General features: G+C 41.2%; 1 protein-coding gene across 7 annotated transcripts in view; it reads left to right on the top strand.

The window, feature by feature from the left end:
- Nucleotides 1–23,580, top strand: part of CDC16 (cell division cycle 16) — a 40,178-nt gene extending 16,598 nt beyond the window's left edge. For 4 of the 7 annotated variants that reach the window (XM_055245010.2, XM_063618526.1, XM_063618528.1 and 1 more), the window contains 6 exons: nt 5,707–5,859; nt 10,132–10,195; nt 12,688–12,749; nt 13,684–13,819; nt 15,947–16,037; nt 23,089–23,580. In XM_055245010.2, coding sequence (XP_055100985.1) covers nt 5,707–5,859; nt 10,132–10,195; nt 12,688–12,749; nt 13,684–13,819; nt 15,947–16,037; nt 23,089–23,348 — 766 coding nt within the window. In that variant the 3' untranslated portion in view covers nt 23,349–23,580. The remainder of the gene's footprint in view (nt 1–5,706; nt 5,860–10,131; nt 10,196–12,687; nt 12,750–13,683; nt 13,820–15,946; nt 16,038–23,088) is intronic. The other 3 variants (XM_055245011.2, XM_063618527.1, XM_055245013.2) reach the window with 2 other exon arrangements.
- The last annotated feature ends 355 nt before the right edge of the window (nt 23,581–23,935 follow it).

The following is a 23,935-nucleotide window of genomic DNA, read 5'->3' as shown; positions in this document are numbered from 1 at the left end:
AGAGGTAGTGGGAGTGCAGTGGTCCCGAGGCCTGGTCTGGAGTCACCTCCTGGACTCTTCCTGGCTCTTCCACTCCCAGCCATGTGATGTTGGGCAAATTTCTTAGCCTCCTGAGAAGTAGGAATAATAGCAAAATTTGCTCACTGGCTTATTGTGAGAAGTAATTGAGATAATACCAGTTAAAGACTTTGAAGAGTATCTTACACATAGCACTCAATGAAAGTTAGCTACCTTTGTTTATTTACTTGTAGTATGCAGGGGTGGAATCATATATTTATCTATATTGAATTTCATCCTGTTAGGTTTGATCTCTTTGCAAACTGTTAGACTCTTTTTGGCACTCAGTTCTGCATTCAAATTATTATCAACCTCAGTCAATAGTCGTATTAAATTTGGTAAGTATGAGTTTTATATCTAATCATAGAAGTAAATATTGTGAAGGACATAGCTTCTTAGCTGTATTAGTCAGTAGGGCTGCCATAACAAAATACCACAGACTGGGTGACTTAAAGGACAGAAATGTATTTTTTCATAGTTGGGGAGGTTGAGAAGTCCAAGATCAGGCCAAGAACTGGCCAGTGCAGTTCCTATTGAGGGGTCTCTTCCTGGTTTGTAGATAACTGCCTTCTTGCTGTGTCCTCACATGGCAGAGAGAGCTCTGGTGTCTCTTCCTCTTGTAAAAACACTAGCCCTATTGGATGAGAACCTTACACAAACCCTATTGGATAAAAGCCTTACACTAGCCCTGTTGGATAAGAGCCCTACACTAGCTCTGTTGGATAAGAGCCCTACACTAGCCCTGTTGGATAAGAGCCCTACACTAGCCCTGTTGGATAAGAGCCCTACACTAGCCCTGTTGGATAAGAGCCCTACACTAGCCCTGTTGGATAAGAGCCCTACACTAGCCCTGTTGGATAAGAGCCATACTGTTAGGACTTGATGTAACCTTTTCTATGTTTTCACAGGCTCTATCTTCAAGCACAGGCACAGTAGGGGTTAGGGATTTAATGTATGAATTTGGGGGGCAGAGGGGACACAGACAGTCCATAGCACTAACATATTACTAGAAATAACCTTCCAGAGTACAGTTGCACACCCAGATATGGATCCATCTAAATGGTCCTCATACTCAGTCCAGGTCTCTCCATCCTGTTCACCAAGATGGGTGAGACCTTTTCCAGTTCTCTTCTGAAGCTCAGCTCCAGTATCTGCATATTTCTGCTATGTATCAACATGACAATTTGTTACCAAAAAAAAAAAATCTCAATAATTCCCTGTGAGTTGGTTTTTATGAGCACATGCTACAGTCTGGTAATTTTTATTTGATATTTTGGGTGCTCAGAAACAGAATAGTTATTAGTTAGTTCCTAGTTGGGAATCAGAATCAATGATAATTAATGACACGATACCTTCAGTGTTTCCAAATCTAACAAACTTTGTCATTAAATTCTCACATTAAGCTAGGTGTGGTAGCTCACACCTGTAATCCCAGCACTTTGGGAGGCTGAGGTGGGAGGATTGCTTGAGGCCAGGAGTTTGATACCAGCCCTGGCAACATAGTGAGACCTTATCTTTACAAAAAAAAATTTAAAAATTAGCTGGGTTTGATGGTGCCTGCCTGTAATCCCAGCTATGCGGGAAACTGAGGCAGGATGGTCACTGTGCCACCACAGTCCAGCCTGGGTGACCAGTTGAGACACGTCTCAAAAACCTCATGATAGCTCATCAAGATAAGCATTATTTTTCTTTCAAGTTTACTTATCTGTCAGAGCAGCTCTGCATTTTCTTAACTTGTCTGTGTTTGGATAAATGTTTGAAATTGGATGAATATTGTTACGTTTCCTTAATGATTTCTTTTTTGAGTCATTGGTTATTTAAGAATATGTTGACATTTAACTTCCACATATTTATGAATTTCCCAAATTTTCTTCTTTTGTTGTTTTTAAACTTAATTCCATTGTAGTTGGAGAACATACTTCGTGTGATTTTAGTCCTTTTAAATTTATTGAGGCTGGCTGGGCGCAGTGGCTCACACCTTAATCCCAGCACTTTGGGAGGCCGGGGGGGGATGTGGATCACTTGAGGTCAGGAGTTCAAGACCAGCCTGGCCAATAATGGTGAAACCCCATCTCTACTAAAAATACAAAAATTAGCTGGGTGTGGTGGCTCACACCTGTAGTCCCAACTACTCGGGAGGCTGAGGCAGGAGAAGCGCTTGAACCCGGAGGCAGAGGTTCCAATGAGCTGAGATTGCACCACCGCACTCCAGCCTGGGCGACAGAGCGAGACTCCATCTCAAAAAAAAAAAAAGAAAAAAATTATTGAGGCTTTTTTATGAGCCATTCTAGAGATTGTTCCAGATTATTTGAGAATTCTGCTCTTATTGGGTGAGTGTTCCTTAGATACCTGTTACATCTAATTTTATAGTGTTGTTGAAGTCCTCTGTTTCCTCACTGATCTACTTATTTATTCTCTGCATTATTGCAAGTGAGGTATTAAAGTCTCCAAATTTTATTGTTGAATTGTGTATTTCTCCCTCCAATTCCGTCACATTTCACTTTGTATATTCTGAGTCTCTGTTGTTAGGTGTGTATATGTTTATAATTGTTGTATTTTCTTGATGGATTGAGCCTTTTATCATTATAAAATACCACTAATTATCTCTAATAATACTTTTTTTTATAAAGTCTGTTTCATCTGATGTTACTGTAGGCACACCAGCTCTCTTTTGTTACTGTTTATATGGTGTGGTTTTTTTCATTCTTTTAAATTCAACTCGTTTTTTGAATCTAAAGCATGTCTGTTGTTGACAATATATAGTTAGATCAAGTTTTTAAATCTATTCTGCCAGTTGCTGCCTTTGGACTGTTTTTTCCATTTATGTTTAATTACTAACAAGATGGGGTTTATGTCTGGCATTTTGTTCTTTATTGTCTATACATCATATCTTTTGTTCCTGTATTTCTTCTTTAGTGTTGAGTAAATATTTTATAATGTCCCATTTTAATCTCCTTTTTTAAATTATACTATATTTTTTGAGTTATTTTCTTAGGTTGGTTATCTTTAGGATTGTAATTAGCACCTTAATTTAAAACAACCTACTTTGAATTAATACCAATTTAGTTTTAATAGTATGCCAAAACCTTACTGCAATGTAACTGTTTCCTCTTGCCTCCTTGTGCTGTTATTGTCATGTAGAATACATCTTACACATTATAAGTCCATCAGCACAGATCTGTTATTATTATTTATTCAGTTGTCTTTTAAATCAGATAGAAGAGTTAAAAACAAACACATTTTATACTGTCTCATAATTACCAGTATAGCTATTTTTATCAGACTCTCATTTCTTCATGTTGTAAACCAAAAATAAAATTTGAAGACCCTCCCCAACCATCTAAATGGGCTTCCTCCTCTAGGCCAGGGCCCTCTAAATTTAACCTGAAAGACTGGTTCAGGCCATGTTTGGAAGTGGGGGTCCAACACGCCTCTTTACACCCTCCAGCATTAACATCAAATGGACCTTAAGAAGAAACACTTACCATCTATCTTCTCTGAAGCCTGCTACCTGGAGGCTTCATCTGCATGATAAAATTTGGTCTCTGCAACCTCTTATCATAACCTAGACATTGCTTACTATTGATAATAACTCTTTCAACCAATCAGAAAAATCTTAAATCTACCTGTAACCTGGAAGCCTGCACTTCGAGTTCTTAGAGTTTGACTCTTCTTCAACAATGTGGATTTGAATTCCTATGTAGTATCCTTCTATTTTAGCATAAAGGACTCCCTTTAGTATTTCTTACTGGGCAGATGTACTAATGACAGATTTTCTCAATTATGCATTGTTATTATTTATGTAATTTTGTTTTTCAAAGAAGCTGTGAGGAAAGAAAGTGTGTATACTTATATCATTTGTTGTATTAACCCTGTTATTTACCATTTTCAGTTCTGTTTGTTCCTGTGGGTTCAAGTTACCATCCAATGTTACTTTCCTACTGTAATACAGCTTTGCTGTCACCCACTTCCTATTATGCTGTTATTGGCAAACCTTACATTTCTGTATATGATAGGCCCAGCAGTATAATTCCACATTGAGTATCCCTAAGCTGAAAATCCAAAGTTCAAAATGTTCCAGAAGCCAAAACCTTTTGAGCACTGTCATGACACTCAAAAGGAATTGCTCAGTGGAGCATTTTGGATTTTCAGAATAGGGATGCATGAATTCCAAAATTAAAAAAAAACCTGAAATCCCAGACACTTCTGGTCTCAAGCATTTCTGATAAAGAATACTCAACCTGTATATAGAGTCTCACTCTCTTGCCCAGGCTGGCGTGCAGTGGCACCGTCACAGCTCACTGCATTCTCAAACTCCTGGGCTCGAGGGATCTCCACCTCAGCCTCTCAAGTGTGTGGGAGTACAAGCCCATACCACCACGCTTGGCTAATTTTTTATTACTTTTTAGAAATGGGGTCTCAGTATGTGCCCAGGCTTGTCTTAAACTCCTGGGCTCAAGCATTCCCTTCACCTTGGCCTCCCAGAGTGCTGGGATTACAGGTATGAGCCCAGGGGGCTCTTTTAGGAGCTACCAGACAGGTCAAATAGCAGCAGTTCCCTGTGGGGTGTTTGAGGAACTCTGAATTAATTCTGCTTTCTCCAGTGGCTGCTAGGCTAATGGCTTTACAATGGCTGTGGTTATGAGACTGCTTGTTTTTAAGGTTAATGCAAAGCTAGGGAAAGGGAGATGGGAATAAGACAAGTTAAAGCAGCACAGTTTGTTGCTCTTACTGAGATTTAGCCATCTTTTCTTGAATATACACTCCTCAGATTGTTTTAAGAGCTTGGTTACCTTCCAAAGTTCTGAAAAAATTGGTTTTGATAATTTTTGCCAGTGTTCTTGTTGCTTCTATGGATGAATAGATTTTTGGAGTCCTTATGCTGCCATTTTGAAAGTACTTCTACCAGGTGTAAATACTTTTAAAGAATTTGTCATGACCTTCTGTAGAGGATATAATCTTAATTTGAGTTATGGCTCTAGATTAGAACCAAAGCACACACCAAGCAATCAGTATTTATTGATGTTCCGAGATCATCATCAAGGAAAGATTGTGTTATTACGCTTGCTTTAATGCAATCACTGATCCAATTGTGTGAACAGATGAAAGTTCAATTAAAAAGTAGTTTTGACTCTGCCTAGTACTGTCTCAGAAGGTGGGAAAATTGAATCAATACACAGGGCATATTCATAACTCTTCTGCATAGAACTGATTATAATGGGAATTCACAGAAGGGAGAGCATTTATGTTAGAAAAGTCAGAGGTAGCTTCATAAAGGGAAGCAGAACTTGAACACAATCTTGAAGTATAAATCGTGGTGAATAAATAAGAGGACTACCAGTGTCAAGGAGGAAGACAGCACCAGAGACCTGCCCTTTTGCTTTAGAGAATTTTTGTTTTTTTACTGTGGAATAATAATGAAAATTAAAGGTAAATAAGTTGCAGATAGATTCTAGAAGTGGCAGCTGATTAGTCCAAAGCCCATTAGGCATTCATTAAATATTTGTAAATTAAGAGTTAGAAAAAAGTAAATGCTGTGTTTTGGCTACGTTTAAATTATTTTGCAGATAGGATTTGAAGTTGACAGATTAATTTCTGCGAAATCACAGTTTTTGGTGTTGAATATGTGAAATTTTCCAACTTTTTTAGGTGTCATTTGCCTATGCTGTATATTGGATTAGAATATGGTTTGACCAATAACTCAAAACTAGCTGAAAGGTTCTTCAGCCAAGCTCTGAGCATCGCACCGGAAGACCCTTTTGTTATGCATGAGGTCGGCGTGGTTGCATTTCAGAATGGAGAGTAAGTACTGGAAGACCAGAAACCCTTCTGTTAACTAGTGATTGTAAATAGAATAGGCGATCACTAGAGTTCACTGACCAAAGCGACTCTTCAGTAGATTTGTACTTTTAAATGTTCTGTTTTAGGCTGAGACAATGGGGTTTTCTAGATATACAATCATGTCATCTGCAAACAGGGACAATTTGACTTCCTCTTTTCCTAATTGAATACCCTTTATTTCCTTCTCCTGCCTGATTGCCCTGGCCAGAACTTCCAACACTATGTTGAATAGGAGTGCTGAGAGAGGGCATCCCTGTCTTGTGCCAGTTTTCAAAGGGAATGCTTCCAGTTTTTGCCCATTCAGTGTAATATTGGCTGTGGGTTTGTCATAGATAGCTCTTATTATTTTGAGATACGTCCCATCAATGCCTAATTTATTGAGAGTTTTTATCTCCTCAAGCTGATAAGCAACTTTGGTAAAGTCTCAGGATACAAAGTCAATGTACAAAAATCACAAGCATTCTTGTACACCAATCACAGACAAACAGAGAGCCAAATCATGAGTGAACTCCCATTCACAATTGCTTCAAAGAGAATAAAATACCTAGGAATCCAACTTACAAGGGACATGAAGGACCTCTTCAAGGAGAACTACAAACCACTGCTCAATGAAATAAAAGAGGATACAAACAAATGGAAGAACATTCCATGCTCATGGGTTGGAAGAATCAATATCGTGAAAATGGCCATACTGCCCAAGGTAATTTATAGATTCAATGCCATCCCCATCAAGCTACCAATGACTTTCTTCACAGGATTGGAAAAAACTACTTTAGAGTTCATGTGGAGCCAAAAAAGAGCCCGCATCGCCAAGTCAATCCTAAGCCAAAAGAACAAAGCTGGAGGCATCACGCTACCTGACTTCAAACTATACTACAAGGCTACAGTAACCAAAACAGCATGGTACTGATACCAAAACAGAGATATAGATCAATGGAACAGAACAGAGCCCTCAGAAATAATGCTGCATATCTACAACTATCTGATCTTTGACAAACCTGACAAAAACAAGCAATGGGGAAAGGATTCCCTTTTTGATAAGTGGTGCTGGGAAAACTGGCTAGCCATATGTAGAAAGCTGAAACTGGATCCCTTCCTTACACCTTATACAAAAATTAATTCAAGATGGATTAAAGACTTACATGTTAGACCTAAAACCATAAAAACCCTAGAAGAAAACCTAGGCAATGGCATTCAGGACATAGGCATAGGCAAGGACTTCATGTCTAAAACATCAAAAGCAATGGCAACAAAAGCCAAAATTGACAAGTGGGATCTAATTAAACTAAAGAGCTTCTGCACAGCAAACGAAACTACCATCAGAGTGAACAGGCAACCTACAAAATGGGAGAAAATTTTCGCAACCTACTCATCTGACAAAGGGCTAATATCCAGAATCTACAATGAACTCAAACAAATTTACAAGAAAAAACCCCATCAAAAAGTGGGTGAAGGACATGAACAGACACTTCTCAAAAGAAGACATTTATGCAGCCAAAAAACACATGAAAAAATGCTCATCATCACTGGCCATCAGAGAAATGCAAATCAAAACCACAATGAGATACCATCTCACACCAGTAGAATGGCCATCATTAAAAAGTCAGGAAACAACAGGTGCTGGAGAGGATATGGAGAAAGAAGAACACTTTTACACTGTTGGTGGGACTGTAAACTAGTTCAACCATTGTGGAAGTCAGTGTGGCGATTCCTCAAGGATCTAGAACTAGCAGTACCATTTGACCCAGCCATCCCATTACTGGGTATATACCCAAAGGACTATAAATCATGCTGCTATAAAGACACATGCACACGTATGTTTATTGCGGCACTATTCACAATAGCAAAGACTTGGAACCAACCCAAATGTCCAACAACGATAGACTGGATTAAGAAAATGTGGCACATATACACCATGGAATACTGTGCAGCCATAAAAAATGATGAGTTCATGTCCTTGGTAGGGACATGGATGAAACTGGAAAACATCATTCTCAGCAAACTATCGCAAGGACAAAAAACCAAACACCGCATGTTCTCACTTATAGGTGGGAATTGAACAATGAGAACACATGGACACAGGAAGGGGAACATCACACTCCGGGGACTGTTGTGGGTTGGGGGGAGCGGGGAGGGACAGCATTAGGAGATATACCTAATGCTAAATGATGAGTTAATGGGTGCAGCACACCAACATGGCACATGGATACATATGTAACAAACCTGCACATTGTGCACATATACCCTAAAACTTAAAGTATAATAATAAAAAAAAAAGTTCTATTTTCGGAGAAGGAGATAGAAAAAAAAGAGAAACTGTTATCTTGGATTTCCTTAAAAATTATAAATCCAGGTTTTGGTCTTTTTTTGATCTGAGCTACCACTTGTTTTCTTACATGATTGTACAGTTCAGATTACACATACCTCACAGTGTGGCTGGGGGCACTGTGGGATCCTTAGTTACCTCTATGTTGGTAAGGAGTTGAATTTGTGTGTTTGAGAAAGATTTGACATGGTTTTTGAAACAAAAGTGTTTTCTATTTAGTTACTAGTAAGTCAGAAAATTTAATTCCTGGTCAGTGGAGGCTTTACTGTACCCTAGGATATTTGTAGAATAAGTGATTTCGTGTTATACTCAAAGAGGAAAATGTCTGTAATCCTTTGCATTTCGTGATACACAAATTTTAAAATGGTAAATTAGTTTTAGTTTTTGTTTTTTTGAGATGGAGTCTCGCTGTGTCACCCAGGCTAGAGAGCAGTGGCGCAATCTCAGCTCACTGCATTCTCTGCTTCCCAGGTTCAAGCGATTCTCCTGCCTCAGCCTCCTGAGTAGCTGGAATTACAGATGCCCGCCACCACGCCCAGCCAATTTTTGTATTTTTAGTAGAGACGGGGTTTCACCATGTTGGTCAGGCTGGTCTCGAACTCCTGACTTTGTGATCCGCCTGCCTCAGCCTCCCAAAGTGCTGGGATTACAGGCATGAGCCTCCACGCTCAGCTGTAAATTAATATTAATACTACTACAGTGTCATTTATGGCATGTATGTGTTCTAAAAAAGGTTATCTAGGTATTTTTTAAAAGTTTGAAGCTTTAAAATAAATAGTAATCTTTTAATATAATACAGTAATCATCAGTATTTGCGAATTTGCCTACTCACTAAAATTTATTTGTAACCCCCAAATCAGTTCCTGAGGTGCTTTCTGAGCCATTGGCAGACATGCCCAGGGCTGGGAGAAAGCTGGGTCTCCTGGCATACACGCTCCCAGCTGGAGTCTAAGAAGGCAGTGCTCTGCCTTTTTTCCCAGTTCATCTATAAACCAGTGTACTTTTTGTGGTCTATTTAGTGCCACAGTTTTCACATTTTTGTGCTTTTTGTTGATGATTTCACTGTTTTGAAATAATCCCCAAGCTTAGTGAAATGCTATCTAGTGTTAATTGTGATGTATCTTACAGAGGAAACACATGTATTAGAGAAGCTTCCTTCAGGCAGGCATCAGTTATAATGCTGCTGGCCCTGACTTCAATATTGATGAATCAACAATATGTGTGAAATAAGACGTCTTTAAATAGAAACACACATAAAACAAGGTTACGCACTGATCAATTAGAGAAAACGTAACCAGAGAATTGCAAGAATCTAACTATATTTCCCCGGGAGCCGCGGTTCAATACTTGCTAGCTCAGTGTACACAATGACTTTATAGAACATAAATACTGTGGTTGGGTGAGGTGGCTCGCGTCTGTAATCCCAGCACTTTGAGAGGCCAAGATGGGCATATTGCTTGAGGCCAGGAGTTCGAGACCAGCATGTGCAACATGGCGAAACCCCGTATCAACTGAAAATACAGAAATTAGCCGGGGATGGTGTTGTACACCTGTGATCCCAGCTGTGTCAGGAGGCTGAGGCACAAGAATCGCTTGAACCCAGGAGGCAGAGGTTGCAGTGAGCTGAGATCGCACCACTGCACTCCAGCCTAGGTGACAGAATGAGACTCTTAAAAAAAAAAAAAAAAAAGGAATATAAATACTGTATCTCCCAAAATCTTGAAATCTTGAACTCTTGATATTAATGCTATAAAATTAATCATTTGTGACTTAACTTTGAATTTTTATAATTTCCAACAGTTTACCCCATTGCATTTTAGTACTACTAGAAAGATAATCAAAAATTTTTTAAAAGTTTATATTTGCCAATTTTGAATAATCTGCAACCTTTTTTCCCTTCATTTTAGATGGAAAACAGCTGAAAAATGGTTTCTTGATGCTTTGGAAAAAATTAAAGCAATTGGGAACGAGGTATTCTTTGTAGTATCTGTAAATATACACATACACACCCCTGAGTGTTTACTGTTAAATGAGGAAAGCAACACAGAAATCTCTTGCCTTCGAAGATAATAACCTGATATTTTCATAACAAGCGGGTGTTAATGTTTGCATTGTCAGTTAACTGTTTTACCACATGGTAAGAAATGAGTTTTTTTCCTAAGAGGGGCAAGTGTTGGGCGTTTGCTTCTTAAATGGGCTCTAGCTTTGAAATGTGAGAGGCATCAGAATAGATCAGATGATTATTTGAAGCTAGGAATAGTCATTGGTTCGCGGAAACTATTGGGCACTGTAGCGTCAGATGTAATATTCCTCCTCTAGAACTTCAGAGAGCTTTGACTGAAGGGTAAATAAAGTATAGCAGCAGGTCCCACTTCTGAAAGGGTAGGGATGGGATAGGTATTACTGAAATTCACACCTTTTGTTGCTGTTACTGCATACTGAGTATGTATTTGGGCCTTTCCATTTTAAAATATTTGACTGCTTCTGTTGTATGAACGATCCCATGAATTGGTGCTTATGAGTTAACCTAACAATTATCAAGGACGTGTATATACTGATATTACTTAAAAGGAGTAACAGTTTTAGATACCATGAACTTGCATAGTAAGAGATTTGCATGATGCTCTTCTGTTTCATTCGTGCCTGTTTTGTTTCATTCTATTCTGATTTTTCACTTCTCAGCTTCCTGCTGTTCCTGTTTGTGCACACCTGCCCACAGTTTTCTTCTCCCTTGGCTGTTAGCTCTCTCTGCTGTTACAGACACAGCTTTGCCTCCCTGCCAAGCGATCTGCCTGTCCCCATAGACACAGCTTTGTTTACTTTGGTCTCTCATGTCATCTGAACTTATAAGCACTATTTCTGTGTTTGTACATGCGTGTATATAAAGCAGGTTCCTCTGTCGCATAGTCTTGGGTAGTTCTGGATAATCCAGGTGTTTTGTTAATAGGGGATTGCCACTTGCCACCTTGTCAGTTTTCTAAGAAGTGACTGCCTTACACTCCAGACGGGCTCAGCAGCATCAGCATCACCTAGAAGCCTGCTAGAAGTGCAGAATCTCAGACCAACTGAATCGAAATCTGCAGTTTTAGCAAGATGTCCAGGGGATTATCATGCACAGAAAAGTTTGAGAAGCACTTTCCTAAACCATACTTAAGTTGAACCTGTATTCTTTGATGATTAAGAGTCACTAAATTTAGAGTCTTACAGAAACTTAATGGTTTTAAGTATGAAAGCACAATACTATTGAAATGTCAAAATGCCCATTAAAAAGTTATACGAAGAGGGGGAAAATATTGACTTCATTAGAAACTGCAGCAAATGTCAAAGTAAAGAGAAATAGTCATGCCTAAGAGTCATTAAATGATTTGTTTTTCATTCACATGGGCCGTGCCTCCTAGAACTGGTCTCAATAGAGTTAGAGAATCTGTGGCTCAGGTCTGTTCATTCATTTAGTTGACATATATTTAATGAGTGTCAGCCATGCCATAGGCTCTGAGCTAGGCCTTGGGATGCAACGGGGAATGAGTTTACTATTTCCTGACCTCAGATAACTGGGGAATGTAAGTATGTAAATTGACAGTGAAAATACAGTGCAATTGAGGAACTAAAGGTGCCCACAGAGAAAGGCAGTTCACCCAGAAATGAGCCTTTTGTATACACCTCAGTCCTGAAAGTCATCAGACATCAGCTAGGCAAAAATTAGGGCAAGGGTATTTCAGTGTTTGCAAAAATTGGAGCTAATTCATTATGGCTTGGATTTTGAGTTCACAGAGAATGTCAAGGAGTGGGTCAGGAAGGTTAAGTGTGGGTCACGAAGGGCCCAGAATGAAAGAGTTTGTGCCTTATCCTGAGGAGAGTGGGAAAACAAAAGGGATTTAAGAAGGAAACAACCCGGTCAGACTTTTATGATTGGGGCCCAGATTTGACTCTGTTAATGAGGAAGGTGAGGACTAAATAGGTTGGAGTTATGCCTAGCAATTAGAAGGAACCAGCCCTGGTGTGCTTCATGGAAGGGTCAGAGGGGGTGGGGGTGCCATTCACTGAGTGGAGGGGCACTCAGAAGCAGTGAGGTCAGGGGCTGGGATGGCCAGGGAGAGATGGGTGTGGTGTGTGGTGCACCGAACTTAAAGTGCTTGTAACATTTCCAAGCAGAAGTATTTAGCAGACAGATGGATAGAGAGGTATGGTGTTTGAGGGAAAGCTCTGAGCTGCAGATACTCGTTTGAACTCCAGCAGGGACAGGCTCTTGGATAAACTTGTCCTAATGATAACAGAGTCCTCAGGAAGTCTCCTAGTAGGAAAGAAGGAGATAGATAAACCAGCAGTTACCCTGGCCTTGTGGTGTGCTGGAGGCGCGCACTGGGAGAGAGCCCAGCTTGCAAGGCATGAAATAATTCAGTGCAAACAAATCAGGCTGAACGGTGACATATATAACTCGTGGGCTTGATGTTGCTATGTTTTAGGTAACAGTTGACAAATGGGAACCTTTGTTGAACAACTTGGGGCATGTCTGCAGAAAACTTAAGTAAGTGAAGTAGAGCATTTTCAGAAATATACTTCGTGACTCAAAGTTTACTTAATTTTGAATACTTTGTCATATTCTTATTTCATGAGATCAACCAGCTTTCTTGCACTTGGCTGCTCAGATATAATCAGCATCAAATCAGTTTTTATTATTTATCTGTGTTGGTGTCATTTTATTTTAGAAACACATGGAGAATTTTACTTTTTTGTATGAAAATTTAGTGTTCAAAATTAATTCAGAAGAATTAGGACAGTAGGATATAATTAAAATCCTATCCATAGTCTAACTGTTTTCTGCTAGAGGTTTTGTGGTGTGATAAACAGGCGACAGTTGAAAAATGGGTTTTTTGGTTAAATATGTCTGGGCAATTTTAGGTTACTCAAGATTTAACAAGTATTTCTATTGCAGGATTTCTTTGAGTCTTTACTATGTATTACAAGCTTATAGCATTTTCCAAAGTTTAATTGAGCATAAAACATTTTTTTCACAAAAGACTTTACAAGTCAAGTATTCCAGAGAACTTTGAGGAGCACTTTTCTAAGTAAATCTTTTGGACCTTAAAGCGATACTCCTTGGCCGCTTTTATCTACCCCTGATATGGGACACTGACTGTCACCTAAGAGGGTGGTGTGTGGTAAGGACACAGCCAGGAGGCATGGATTAGGTTCTGGTTGCAGTGTCCCACTGAACATCAAAAGGAATACAGCAGGCATCCCTGCAGGAGTGCCCTTGGCCTGTGGAGGGAGCGGGCCTGGAAGATGCATTTAGAGGGCATACTGAGATGCATGAGAGTAGGTGTGGAGGACATTCACCAGTCTAGACTGCTGTTCTCATTGAGACAGTGTTTCTTGGGTGTTGATAGGGATGGATGCTCATCTTAGACTTAGGAATTTAGTGCTTTTACTGTAGCCAGTAATTGTGTTCTCCCCCACAGAAAGTATGCTGAGGCCTTGGATTACCACCGTCAGGCACTGGTGTTGATTCCTCAGAACGCATCCACCTACTCCGCTATTGGATATATCCACAGTCTGATGGGCAACTTTGAAAATGCTGTGGACTACTTCCACACAGTATGTCTTTTCTTTGTACCTAATTTTAAATCTGGTTAACATTGACCACTTCCTTTTTTGAAAATATTTTTTCTAGGTAATATTTACTTACTATTTTAATATTCTTTAGGCAACCTTATGTGTTATTCTTTTCTTTGCAGAGAAAAGCATGTGGGTATTGTACAGTATTCATCAAATTAGAAACAAACATGAGTCCTGTCCTTAGTGTTTGCAGTGAGGTGCACAGGTGACCAGTGGCACTCACCAGTGATGAGTGCTGAGCACAGGGTTGTCTGTCCACAGTAGCCCCTTTGGGAACTCCCAGTCTTTCTGTTCATGACTGTCCCCTTAGATCACATTAGTAGATGAACAAAACAGTCTGTGCAGTCATCACAAAGAAAGAACCTTTCATTAATCCATGTACCATATTCCGTCAAATTTAAGACACCATGCGTAAGCAGGATGACCACAAAGAAAAAAGTGCCGCCAATTAAACTTTAACATAATTTTTTCCTGTCACTTAATTTTTTTGCACTTAGAGAAAATATTCTTGAACATATTTAGGCAGATTTGTATTACTGTAGTACATACATAGAAATGTACATATGAAGTTACAGTATTCAGTCCAGAGGGCCAGTATCTGTGTTTTCCCAAAATAGTGCCCTGGTGCTAGCACAGACACCCAGTTCCTGACTCGGTTTCCTCCCAGCCACAGACACCTGCTTTCCAACTCTGTCTCTCTCATCCCTCTCAGTCTGCTCAAGTGTCAACAGAAGGTTTTTAGAAAACCACAATTCCCTTATCTGTTTAAGTGTTCCTCACATGGTTTGTGATCTAGTCTGTGCTGCCAACATAACCACCAAGTCCACGCTGCTCAGGCAAGTTACCCATATCACAGCGGTGTCTGGTGGATGGCAGTAATAGGAAACCACAGGTAAAAGGGAAGCAGTGTTCGAATTTGAGAAAATGTGTGTCTTAGAATCAGTGAACTAACGGTATTTGGAGAAAGAGATAAAATATGAGAAAATTTATCAAAGATAAACTCATGAGCGGTTCGTAACTGATTTTCAAGAGTTCATTAGAGATTTTGAGGTTGAATGAAGTCGTGAAGGTACCATGATGGTCACCAGAACACTGAGCTTGTCAGAAGTTTGGACTAAGCACATTTTCTAGTTCTGTATGGTCTTTTAAATATGTATATTTGAGTATTGCATAATTTACCTTTCTTCTGAGATCTGATCAATACAGAAGGCACGGCTGGGCGCGGTGGCTCATGCCTGTAATCCCAGCACTTTGGGAGGCCGAGGTGGGCGGATCACGAGGTCAAGAGATCGAGACCATCCTGACCAATATGGTGAAACCCCATCTCTACTAAAAATACAAAAATTAGCTGGGCGTGGTAGCACATGCCTGTAGTCCCAGCTACTAGCCCTGCGCCCAGTCCCAGGCTGAGGTAGGAGACTTGCTTGAACCCGGGAGGCGGAGGTTGCAGTGAGCCAAGATCGCGCCACTGCACTCCAGCCTGGCGACAGAGCGAGACTCTGTCTCAAAAAAAAAAAAAAAAAAAAATACAGAAGGCTCAGAGAACTCTGTATGGAGATAAAACTTTTTTTTTTCTTTTGAGATAGAATTTTGCTTTGTTGCCTAGGCTAGAGTGCCGTAGTGCGATCTCGGCTCACTGCAACCTCCACCTCCCAGCAGTTTTCCTGCCTCAGCCTCCAAAGTAGCTGGGATTACAGGCACCTGCCATCATGCCTGGCTAATTTTTGTATTTTTTATTAGAGACGGGGTTCCACCATGTTTTGGTCAGGCTGGTCTCAAACTCCTGACCCCAGGTGATCCACCCGTCTAGGCCTCCCAAAGTGCTGGGATTACAGGCATGAGCCACTGCGCCCAATCAAGATAGAACTTTTTTAAAAATGTTTTTTTGGGGTAGATTTCCAGCATAAGAAAATAGAATAGTGTGATGAACCTCCACGACCCATAACCAACTTCAACATTGGCTCATGGTCAGTCATGTAGCTATGTCCCTGCTAACAGCGCCACTTCCCCCACCCTGGATGCCCTGGAATATTTTGAAATGAATCAATGTGGTAAGAGAAGGAAATACATTTTCTTTTAATAACCATGCTGAATCTTTTATGGCAGGCCCTTGGTCTTAGGCGAGATGATACATTTTCTGTTACAATGCTTGGTCATTGCATCGAAATGTACATTGGTGATTCTGAAGCTTATATCGGTAAGATAATCATTATTGTTATTGGTATTGTACTCCATTTTTTAGGTTGTCATATGTCTCTGTTTATGTTTCTCATATTCTCATCTGAGGTTCCAAGTTTATCTTTCTAACCATTCGTGCCGCATTAAAAACAAGAAACTCCATTTATTTTATTAGAACAATGCTGTGGGAGAGTTAGTGACTCACCAAGGATGCATTCAGTTTAAAGCTGAATACTTGCTAAGTGCAAAATACCACTATAGAATATGTGTAAAGCACTTTGTTATAGAAGGACCTATCTGTTTCTTTAATGGAAAAAGAAAGCAACATTTTTCTGATAAACAATTGAAGAGGCTCTGTCATTTTATAACCCAGGGTATAACAATATAAATCTTTACATTTCAATAGAATGTTGAGATGCCGTACATTTCCATAACAGTGAATAAGTAATAGTATAAGTTTGGATGGAATTGCTGTACTTGGGCACTTGTTTAGTTATAAACATTATGTGATAAGGAGGATGTGGTGAGATTAAATCTTGAGATCTAGAATAGGAAAGTTACAAGCTTGCTAACTCCTGTTCCTACTAAAGTAATTTTATTTTTTTTGAGATGGAGTTTCGCTCTTGTTGCCCAGACTGGAGTGCAATGGCGCAACCTCGGCCCACTGCAACCCCTGCGTCCCGGGTTCAAGTGATTCTCCTTCCTCAGTCTCCCGAGTAGCTGGAATTACAAGCATGTGCTACCACACCTGGCTAATTTTGTATTTTTAGTAGAGACTGGTCTTCTCCATGTTCAGGCCAGACTGGTCTTGAACTCCTGACCTCAGGTGGTCTGCCTGCCTTGGCCTCTCAAAGTGCTGGGATAACAGGCATGAGCCACTGCGCCCGGCCCCTACTAAAGTAATTTCTGATGTAATTTCCCCAAAAGTCAAAAAGATCAGATAATGTGATACAAAACAGAGCAGACCCTTAGATTTTGAGAGAGACCTGTTTGCTTATGTGTCTTGGGATTCCCTGAGGAAAAGAGAGGTTTCTCCTAAAACGGGGTCTTGTGGCACCCTCTGGTTTTCCCAAGGAGCCTGAGGCTTCAGAAATTACCTTGGGTCCTCTCATGTGGACATCCAGAGTGGCGAGAAGACAGACTGGGGAAATAATCCAGTCAACTGAGAAGAAAAACAAAAAATGAGTAATGCCCATTGTAAAGTTGGATAAACTGAGGCACATCACAGTTTAAAAATGCACGTTCCCATAGGCTCCACAGCTTACTCTCTTAACCATCCCGTGATTGTGCCTGCTCTATGCCCAGTCACTGATGCACTTGTGCGGTAGCTCATGGCACACCTAGCAAACAGTTTCCCTGCCCCCTTAGAACCTGGGTTTCATTTCCTGCTCTACAGCAGTATAAACAGTTTTTCTCTGCATGTGTTGGGTTCTGTCCCTATATATCTCAAATTTTATTAATATTACTGAATCTTTTTTTTTTTGAGACGGAGTCTCGCTCTGTCGCCCAGGCTAGAGTGCAGTGGCGGGATCTCTGCTCACTGCAAGCTCCCCACCCTGGGGTTCATGCCATTCTCCTGCCTCAGCCTCCTGAGTAGCTGGGACTACAGGCGCCCATCATCACGCCTGGCTAATTTTTTTGTATTTTTAGTAGAGATGGGGTTTCACAGTGTTCGCCAGGATGGTCTCGATATCCTAACCTTGTGATCCGCCCTCCTCGGCCTCCCAAAGTGCTGGGATTACAGGCGTGAGCCACCACGCCTGGCCAATATTACTGAATCTTATAGGGGGCTGTGATGTCTTTAATCGTTAGAAATATTAAACAATCTATAAACAAAGGAATACATGAGGTTAAACAGTATTCAAATTTCTATATGCTTTAAAACATTCAGGCAATGTATTGAGAAACACACCTAAGAAACTGCAGTGAATCTACTCTGGATGAAACTTTAGAGAATATCTCTTCAAAAGAAGCTATCTAGGCCGGGCGTGGTCGCCCACGCCTGTAATCCCAGCACTTTGGGAGGCCAAGGCAGGCAGATCACCTGAGGTCAGGAGTTCAAGACTAACCTGGTCAACATGGTGAAGCCCCGCCCCTACTAAAAAACAAAACAAAAAAACTAGCCAGACATAGTGGCACATGCCTGTAGTCCCAGCTACTCGGGAGACTGAGGCAGGAGAATCACTTGAACCCGGGAGGCAGAGGTTGCAGTGAGCCAAGATTGTGCCACTGCACTCCAGCCTGGGCGACAAGAGCCCATCTCAAAAAAAAAAAAAAAAAAAAAAAAAAAATGCTATGTATTGGTAGTTATGCATATTCTTACATATATTAACAGTATTTTACATGCTTATAACCTTAAAAATAATTGAAAGTGTCAAAATTATATGCCTTAATACATTTCTGTGGGCTTGAAAATGATACAATATAGGTTGTTTCTTTAAAGCAGTCACTAAAATATATAAACTTCTAGATAGAGTAATCACTAAAAAAGAAAGTTCATACCAAAAGTAGTAATGCTAGGAATAAAAGAGGGCTCAACACTGCCTTTGGGAGAGGAAGGGTCCAGATGGTATATTTTTAAAGTCCTCCTCCAGCCCGCCATGAAACATGGCTGGATTTTTCTCCTTGTCCTGTGTAACGTCCCTTACTTTATCATAGTTTACTGCCTTAGTTACTCTCTCATTCCTCCAAGGAGAGCCTCAAGAAATTTAGGTAACACCAGAGTGTGGCCCCAGCCAGTTGCCCTCAGTTACCAAGGAGCAATTAGGTAGGAAATGGCCACTGAAAGGCTGAAAACAAGAAAAAGACTCAGGTCCCTCACCCAAACTGGGCAGTGGTGGTCAGGCTTCCACACGGAAACCTTTCACTGTCACCAGAGTGTCCCCAGCCAGAGACCTGCAGTTGCCTCTGTGCTTAGATGCTGTCCACTGAGGGTCCCGAGTTGGAAAAGGGAAAGGGGGGGAGTTCCCCTGTATAGAGCGGAGGGATCCCCACATGGAGATAGCTCCAGCTCATGCCTGCAAATGAAGGCTCTCTAGAGAGGAAAAAGGGAAAAAGAAATAAAAAATAAATTCCAAAATTGGGGCTTACCTCCTGACTGGCTCACCAAAATATGTTACTGGTGTGGAAGGTCTTCACTACAAGTCGTCCAGGTTCTTGGCATGGTGAACAAAGATTGAACAAAACACACAAAGCAATGGAACACGAAAGCATAGGTATATTGAAGTGAAAGTACACTCCACAGAGTGGGAGGGGCTTGAGCAAGCAGCTGATGAGCCCCAGTGGGGTTTCAAGTGAAAGTACACTCCACAGAGTAGGAGGGGCTTGAGCAAGCAGCTGATGAGCCCCAGTTGGGGTTTAAGTACCCTTAGGGTTTTCGTGTTCGTTACATACACCCTATGCAAATGAAGGATTGGTCTGTGGCGGATCAGAGGCTGAAGTGAAGTTACACCCTATGCAAATGAAGACTGTGACTAATCAGAGGCCGAAGTGAAGGCTCCCTGTCTTTAGATCCTATTCTGCCTCAGTTAAGAAGCAAATAAAGGCCCTCAACATCATTACTTACCAGCGAAATGAAATTAAAACCATAGCGATGGTGGTGTGTGCCTCTAGTGCCAGCTACTCAGGGCTGAGGCAGGAGGATTACTGGAGCCCAGGAGATCAAAGCTGCAGCGATCACAATACTGCACTCCAGCCTAAGCAACAGAGTGAAAACCCTGTCTCAGATAATAAAACCATAGTGAGAAACCAGTACACACCCACAGAATGGCTGAAAGTACAGTTTGTGGTGTTGGTGTGATGTGGAGCAACTGGAACTCATAGATTGACTGCTAGTGGGTTATAGAAGGGTAAAGCCTCTTTGGAAAACTGCTTAACATCACAATAAAGTTAAGCCTATTATATCAGCTCTCTATTGCTGCCTAACCACTCCAAAACCTCAACCAACAACAACGTATTATTTTTACAATTCTGTGAGTTGAGTGACCCATTTGTGGGCCTTGTCTAGGTTTACTCATGCAGCTGTGGTCAGCAGATACTTGACTGGGTAGATGGTCTAAAATGGTATCATTCTCCAGTAGGGAGCTCAGCTTGGGTGCCGAGTCTCTCTCTGTGGGGCTTTCATCTTAGGTTTCTTTGTAGCACGATGTTCGCAGGGTTCTAAAGGACAAGAACCAAAGTTCAGGACCTCTTGAAAATTCAGAGTTGCACACAACATCACTTCCGTCACGTTCTGTTCCATCAGTACAAGTCTCATAAGCTCAGAGTCAATGTGGGAGGGGGCTATACCAGGGTGAGGGTGCTGGGAGGTGTGATTCATTGGGGTGGGTATTAGGGTGATGATTGACCATACTGATTTTGTGATGTAGCAGTTCTACTCCCAGGTATGAGCCCAATGGAAGCAAGTGCTTCTGTCCACTAAAGGTCACAGGCAAGAGTATTCATAGCTTTATTCATAATAGCCCCTAACTGGAAATGACTCAGATGTCCACCAGTAGGAGAGAGGAGAAATAAATTGTGGTATGTTCATACAATAGAACACTATATTATTTGAAAGACTACTGAATCATTTAGAAACATGCATCAGTTTCACAGATTTTTTTATTTATTATTATTATTTTTTTTCTGAGACAGAGTTTCACTCAGTCGCCCAGACTGGAGTGCAGTGGTGCCATCTCAGCTTACTGCAACCTCTGCCTCCTGGGTTCAAGCAATTCTCCTGCCTCAGCCTCCTGAGTAGCTGGGATTACAGGCACGCTCCACCACGCATAGCTAATTTTTTGTATTTTTAGTAGAGATGGGGTTTCACCATGTTGGCCAGGCTGGTCTCGAACTCCTGACCTCGGGTGATCCGCCCGCCTCAGTCTTCCAAAGTGCTGAGATTATAGGCGTGAGCCACCACGCCCAGCAAATTTCACAGATTTTTGACAAAAATATGAATATGTACTAATTACTTCCAATTATAGGAAGATTAGTGTATCAGTTCATTCTCACATTGCTATAAAGAAATACCTGAGCCTGGGTAATTTATAAGAAACGAAATGTAATTGACTCACAGTTCTGCAGGCTATATAGGAAGCATGATGCTGGCATCTGCTTGGATTCCAGGGAGGCCTCAGGAAACCTGAAATCATGGCAGGAGGCTAAGTGGGGAGCCAGCACTTCACATACCCGGAACAGGAGGGATTGAGAAAGGGAGGAGGTGCTACACACTTTTTTTTTTTTTTTTTTTGAGACGGAGTCTTGCTGTGTCACCCAGGCTGGAGTGCAGTGGCGCGATCTTGGCTCACTGCAAGCTCCGCCTCCCGGGTTCAGGCCATTCTCCTGCCTCAGTCTCCCGAGGAGCTGGGACTACAGGCGCCCGCCAACACGCCCGGCTAATTTTTTGTATTTTTAGTAGAGACAGGGTTTCACCGTGTTAGCCAGGATGGTCTCGATCTCCTGACCTCGTGATCCGCCCGCCTCAGCCTCCCAAAGTGCTGGGATTACAGGCTTGAGCCACCGCGCCCGGCTGTGCTACACACTTTAAACAACCAGAACTCACTATCACGAGAACAGCACCAAGAGGATGGTACTAAACCATTCAGGAGAAACCGCCCCCATGATCCAGTTACCTCCTACCGGCCCCACCTCCAACGTTGAGGATTACAATTCACCCGGAGATTTGATGGGACACAGATCCAAACCATGTCGATTAGTAATGAACAAAACTAATTGGTAGTGATAGAAAAGTCCAAGTAGTGCTTATCTCAGGCTTGGGAAAGCTGACAGTATTGACCAGGAGTAGGCACAGGGTGGTCTTAAGGAGCTGCACGTGTTCTGTGCCCTTCTGGCGGTGGTCATCTGGGATGCATGTACATAGGGTTCATTCAGCCATGTGCTTAAGGGGATTCACACTTGACTCTTGGTTTTAGCTCAGTTTTAAAAAACAAATTTAAGCTCTGGTTTCCTAGAGATGCTGGGTCGAAGCCTCAGCTCTGCCCCTCAGCAGCCCTGTGGCAAGAAAGGCAAGTCTGAGCCTTAGTTTCCTCATTTGTTCAAGGGTGGGAAGTTCATAGGAAGCTAAATAAAGGCTGGAGAGTTGACAGTGAGTCAGAGAGACGTCTCCTTGACCTCACAGAAGAGATTTACCATTCATGTCATTTTTATTTTTAGAAGGTTTGCATGTCATTATCTGCCAAACTTCCTATTCCTGAAAGCTATTGGTTTGAACTGTGTAAAAGTCATTTTGTTTATGTCGAATGATTGTACCTAATACATCTGTTCAGATCTCTTCAAATCTATATTACCCTTAAGGTTTTAATATATGGGAAATGGATTTTATTTCATCGTGGCTTTTTTATGCATAAGATTGGTGACTATACCCAGTGGGCACAGCACAGTTCTTTTTTTTTTGAGATGGAGTCTCACTGTCGCCCAGGCTGGAGTGCAGTGGCACAATCTCGGCTCACTGCAAGCTCCACCTCCTGGGTTCACGCCATTCTCCTGCCTCAGCCTCCTGAGTAGCTGGGACTACAGGCGCCCGCCACTACGCCCGGCCAATTTTTTTTTTTTTTAGTAGAGACTGGGTTTCACTGTGTTAGCTAGGATGGTCTCAATCTCCTGATCTTGTGATCTGCCTGCCTCGGCCTCCCAAAGTGCTGGGATTACAGGTGTGAGCCACCGCGCCTGGCCACACAATGCAGTTCTTATCTGTAACAGCTGAGGAAAAAGTTGTCCACAGGCCTCATCCGTATTTAGGAGGCCTTGGAAATAGGGCAACTGTTGAAACACTGGAGCTGCAACTGCATGTGCTTCTGAAAGTCTTCGGACACCTTTGCAAATGGTGGAAAACAAATGAAAAAGAAGAAGATTGGAATGTTGTTTTCCTTCTGCTCTCAACTTGTGCTCTTAAAAGTATAATTTGACTTAAATAATAGAGATGGTGTATAATGATGGAAATGATAAATGATGGAGTTTTGTATTCTAAATAGTATAATCTCACTTAAATGATAGAGATGGTGTTATATAACAATAGAAATGGTAAATGATGGAATTTCTTATTTTATTCTAATTATAGTATTTCTTTTTAGGAGCAGACATTAAAGACAAATTAAAATGTTATGACTTTGATGTGCATACAATGAAGACACTAAAAAACATTATTTCACCTCCGTGGGATTTCAGGGAATTTGAAGTAGAAAAACAGACTGCAGAAGAAACGGGGCTTACGCCATTGGAAACCTCAAGGAAAACTCCAGATTCCAGACCTTCCTTGGAAGAAACCTTTGAAATTGAAATGAATGAAAGTGACATGATGTTAGAGACATCTATGTCAGACCACAGCACGTGACTCCAGTCAGTGGTCCTGGTCCCGCTGTCCCAGTGTAGGTTAGTATTCCCTCACATCCTCTCCATGGCTTAAGAATGTCCCACTTCCTAACGTGACTCCAAACTGCATCTCTACATTTAGGAACAGAGACCCGCCTTAAGAGACTGGATCACACACCTTTGCAACAGATGTGTTCTGATTCTCTGAACCTACAAAATAGTTATACATAGTGGAATAAAGAAGGTAAACCATCTGTTGTGTCTTTTTTTTTCTTTTCCAATAAACTTATTTTGGACTAATTTTAGATTTACAGAAAAATGGCAGAGATAGTACAGAGAGCTTCTATGTGCCCCTCACCTAGTTTCCCCCATTGTTAACCTCTTCCATTCCCATGGAACATTTGTCATGACTAAGAAACCAACGTTGTTAGTGTCCACTCACTAAAATCCAGCCTTGATTTGGATTTCACCAGTTTTTCCGTAATGTCTGCTTTCTGTCCCAGAGTCCCATCCAGGCACATACTGCATTTAGTCATCCCATCTCCTTTGCGTTCTCTTGCCTGTGACAGTTTCTCAGACTTCCCTTGTTTCTCATGACCTTGACAGTTT

Source organism: Symphalangus syndactylus, chromosome 15 (genome assembly GCF_028878055.3).
Source record: "Symphalangus syndactylus isolate Jambi chromosome 15, NHGRI_mSymSyn1-v2.1_pri, whole genome shotgun sequence".
NCBI classification, from domain to species: Eukaryota; Metazoa; Chordata; class Mammalia; order Primates; family Hylobatidae; genus Symphalangus; species Symphalangus syndactylus.
Note: the sequence above shows the minus strand (reverse complement) of the source record. Positions and strands in the feature narration are given on the sequence as shown.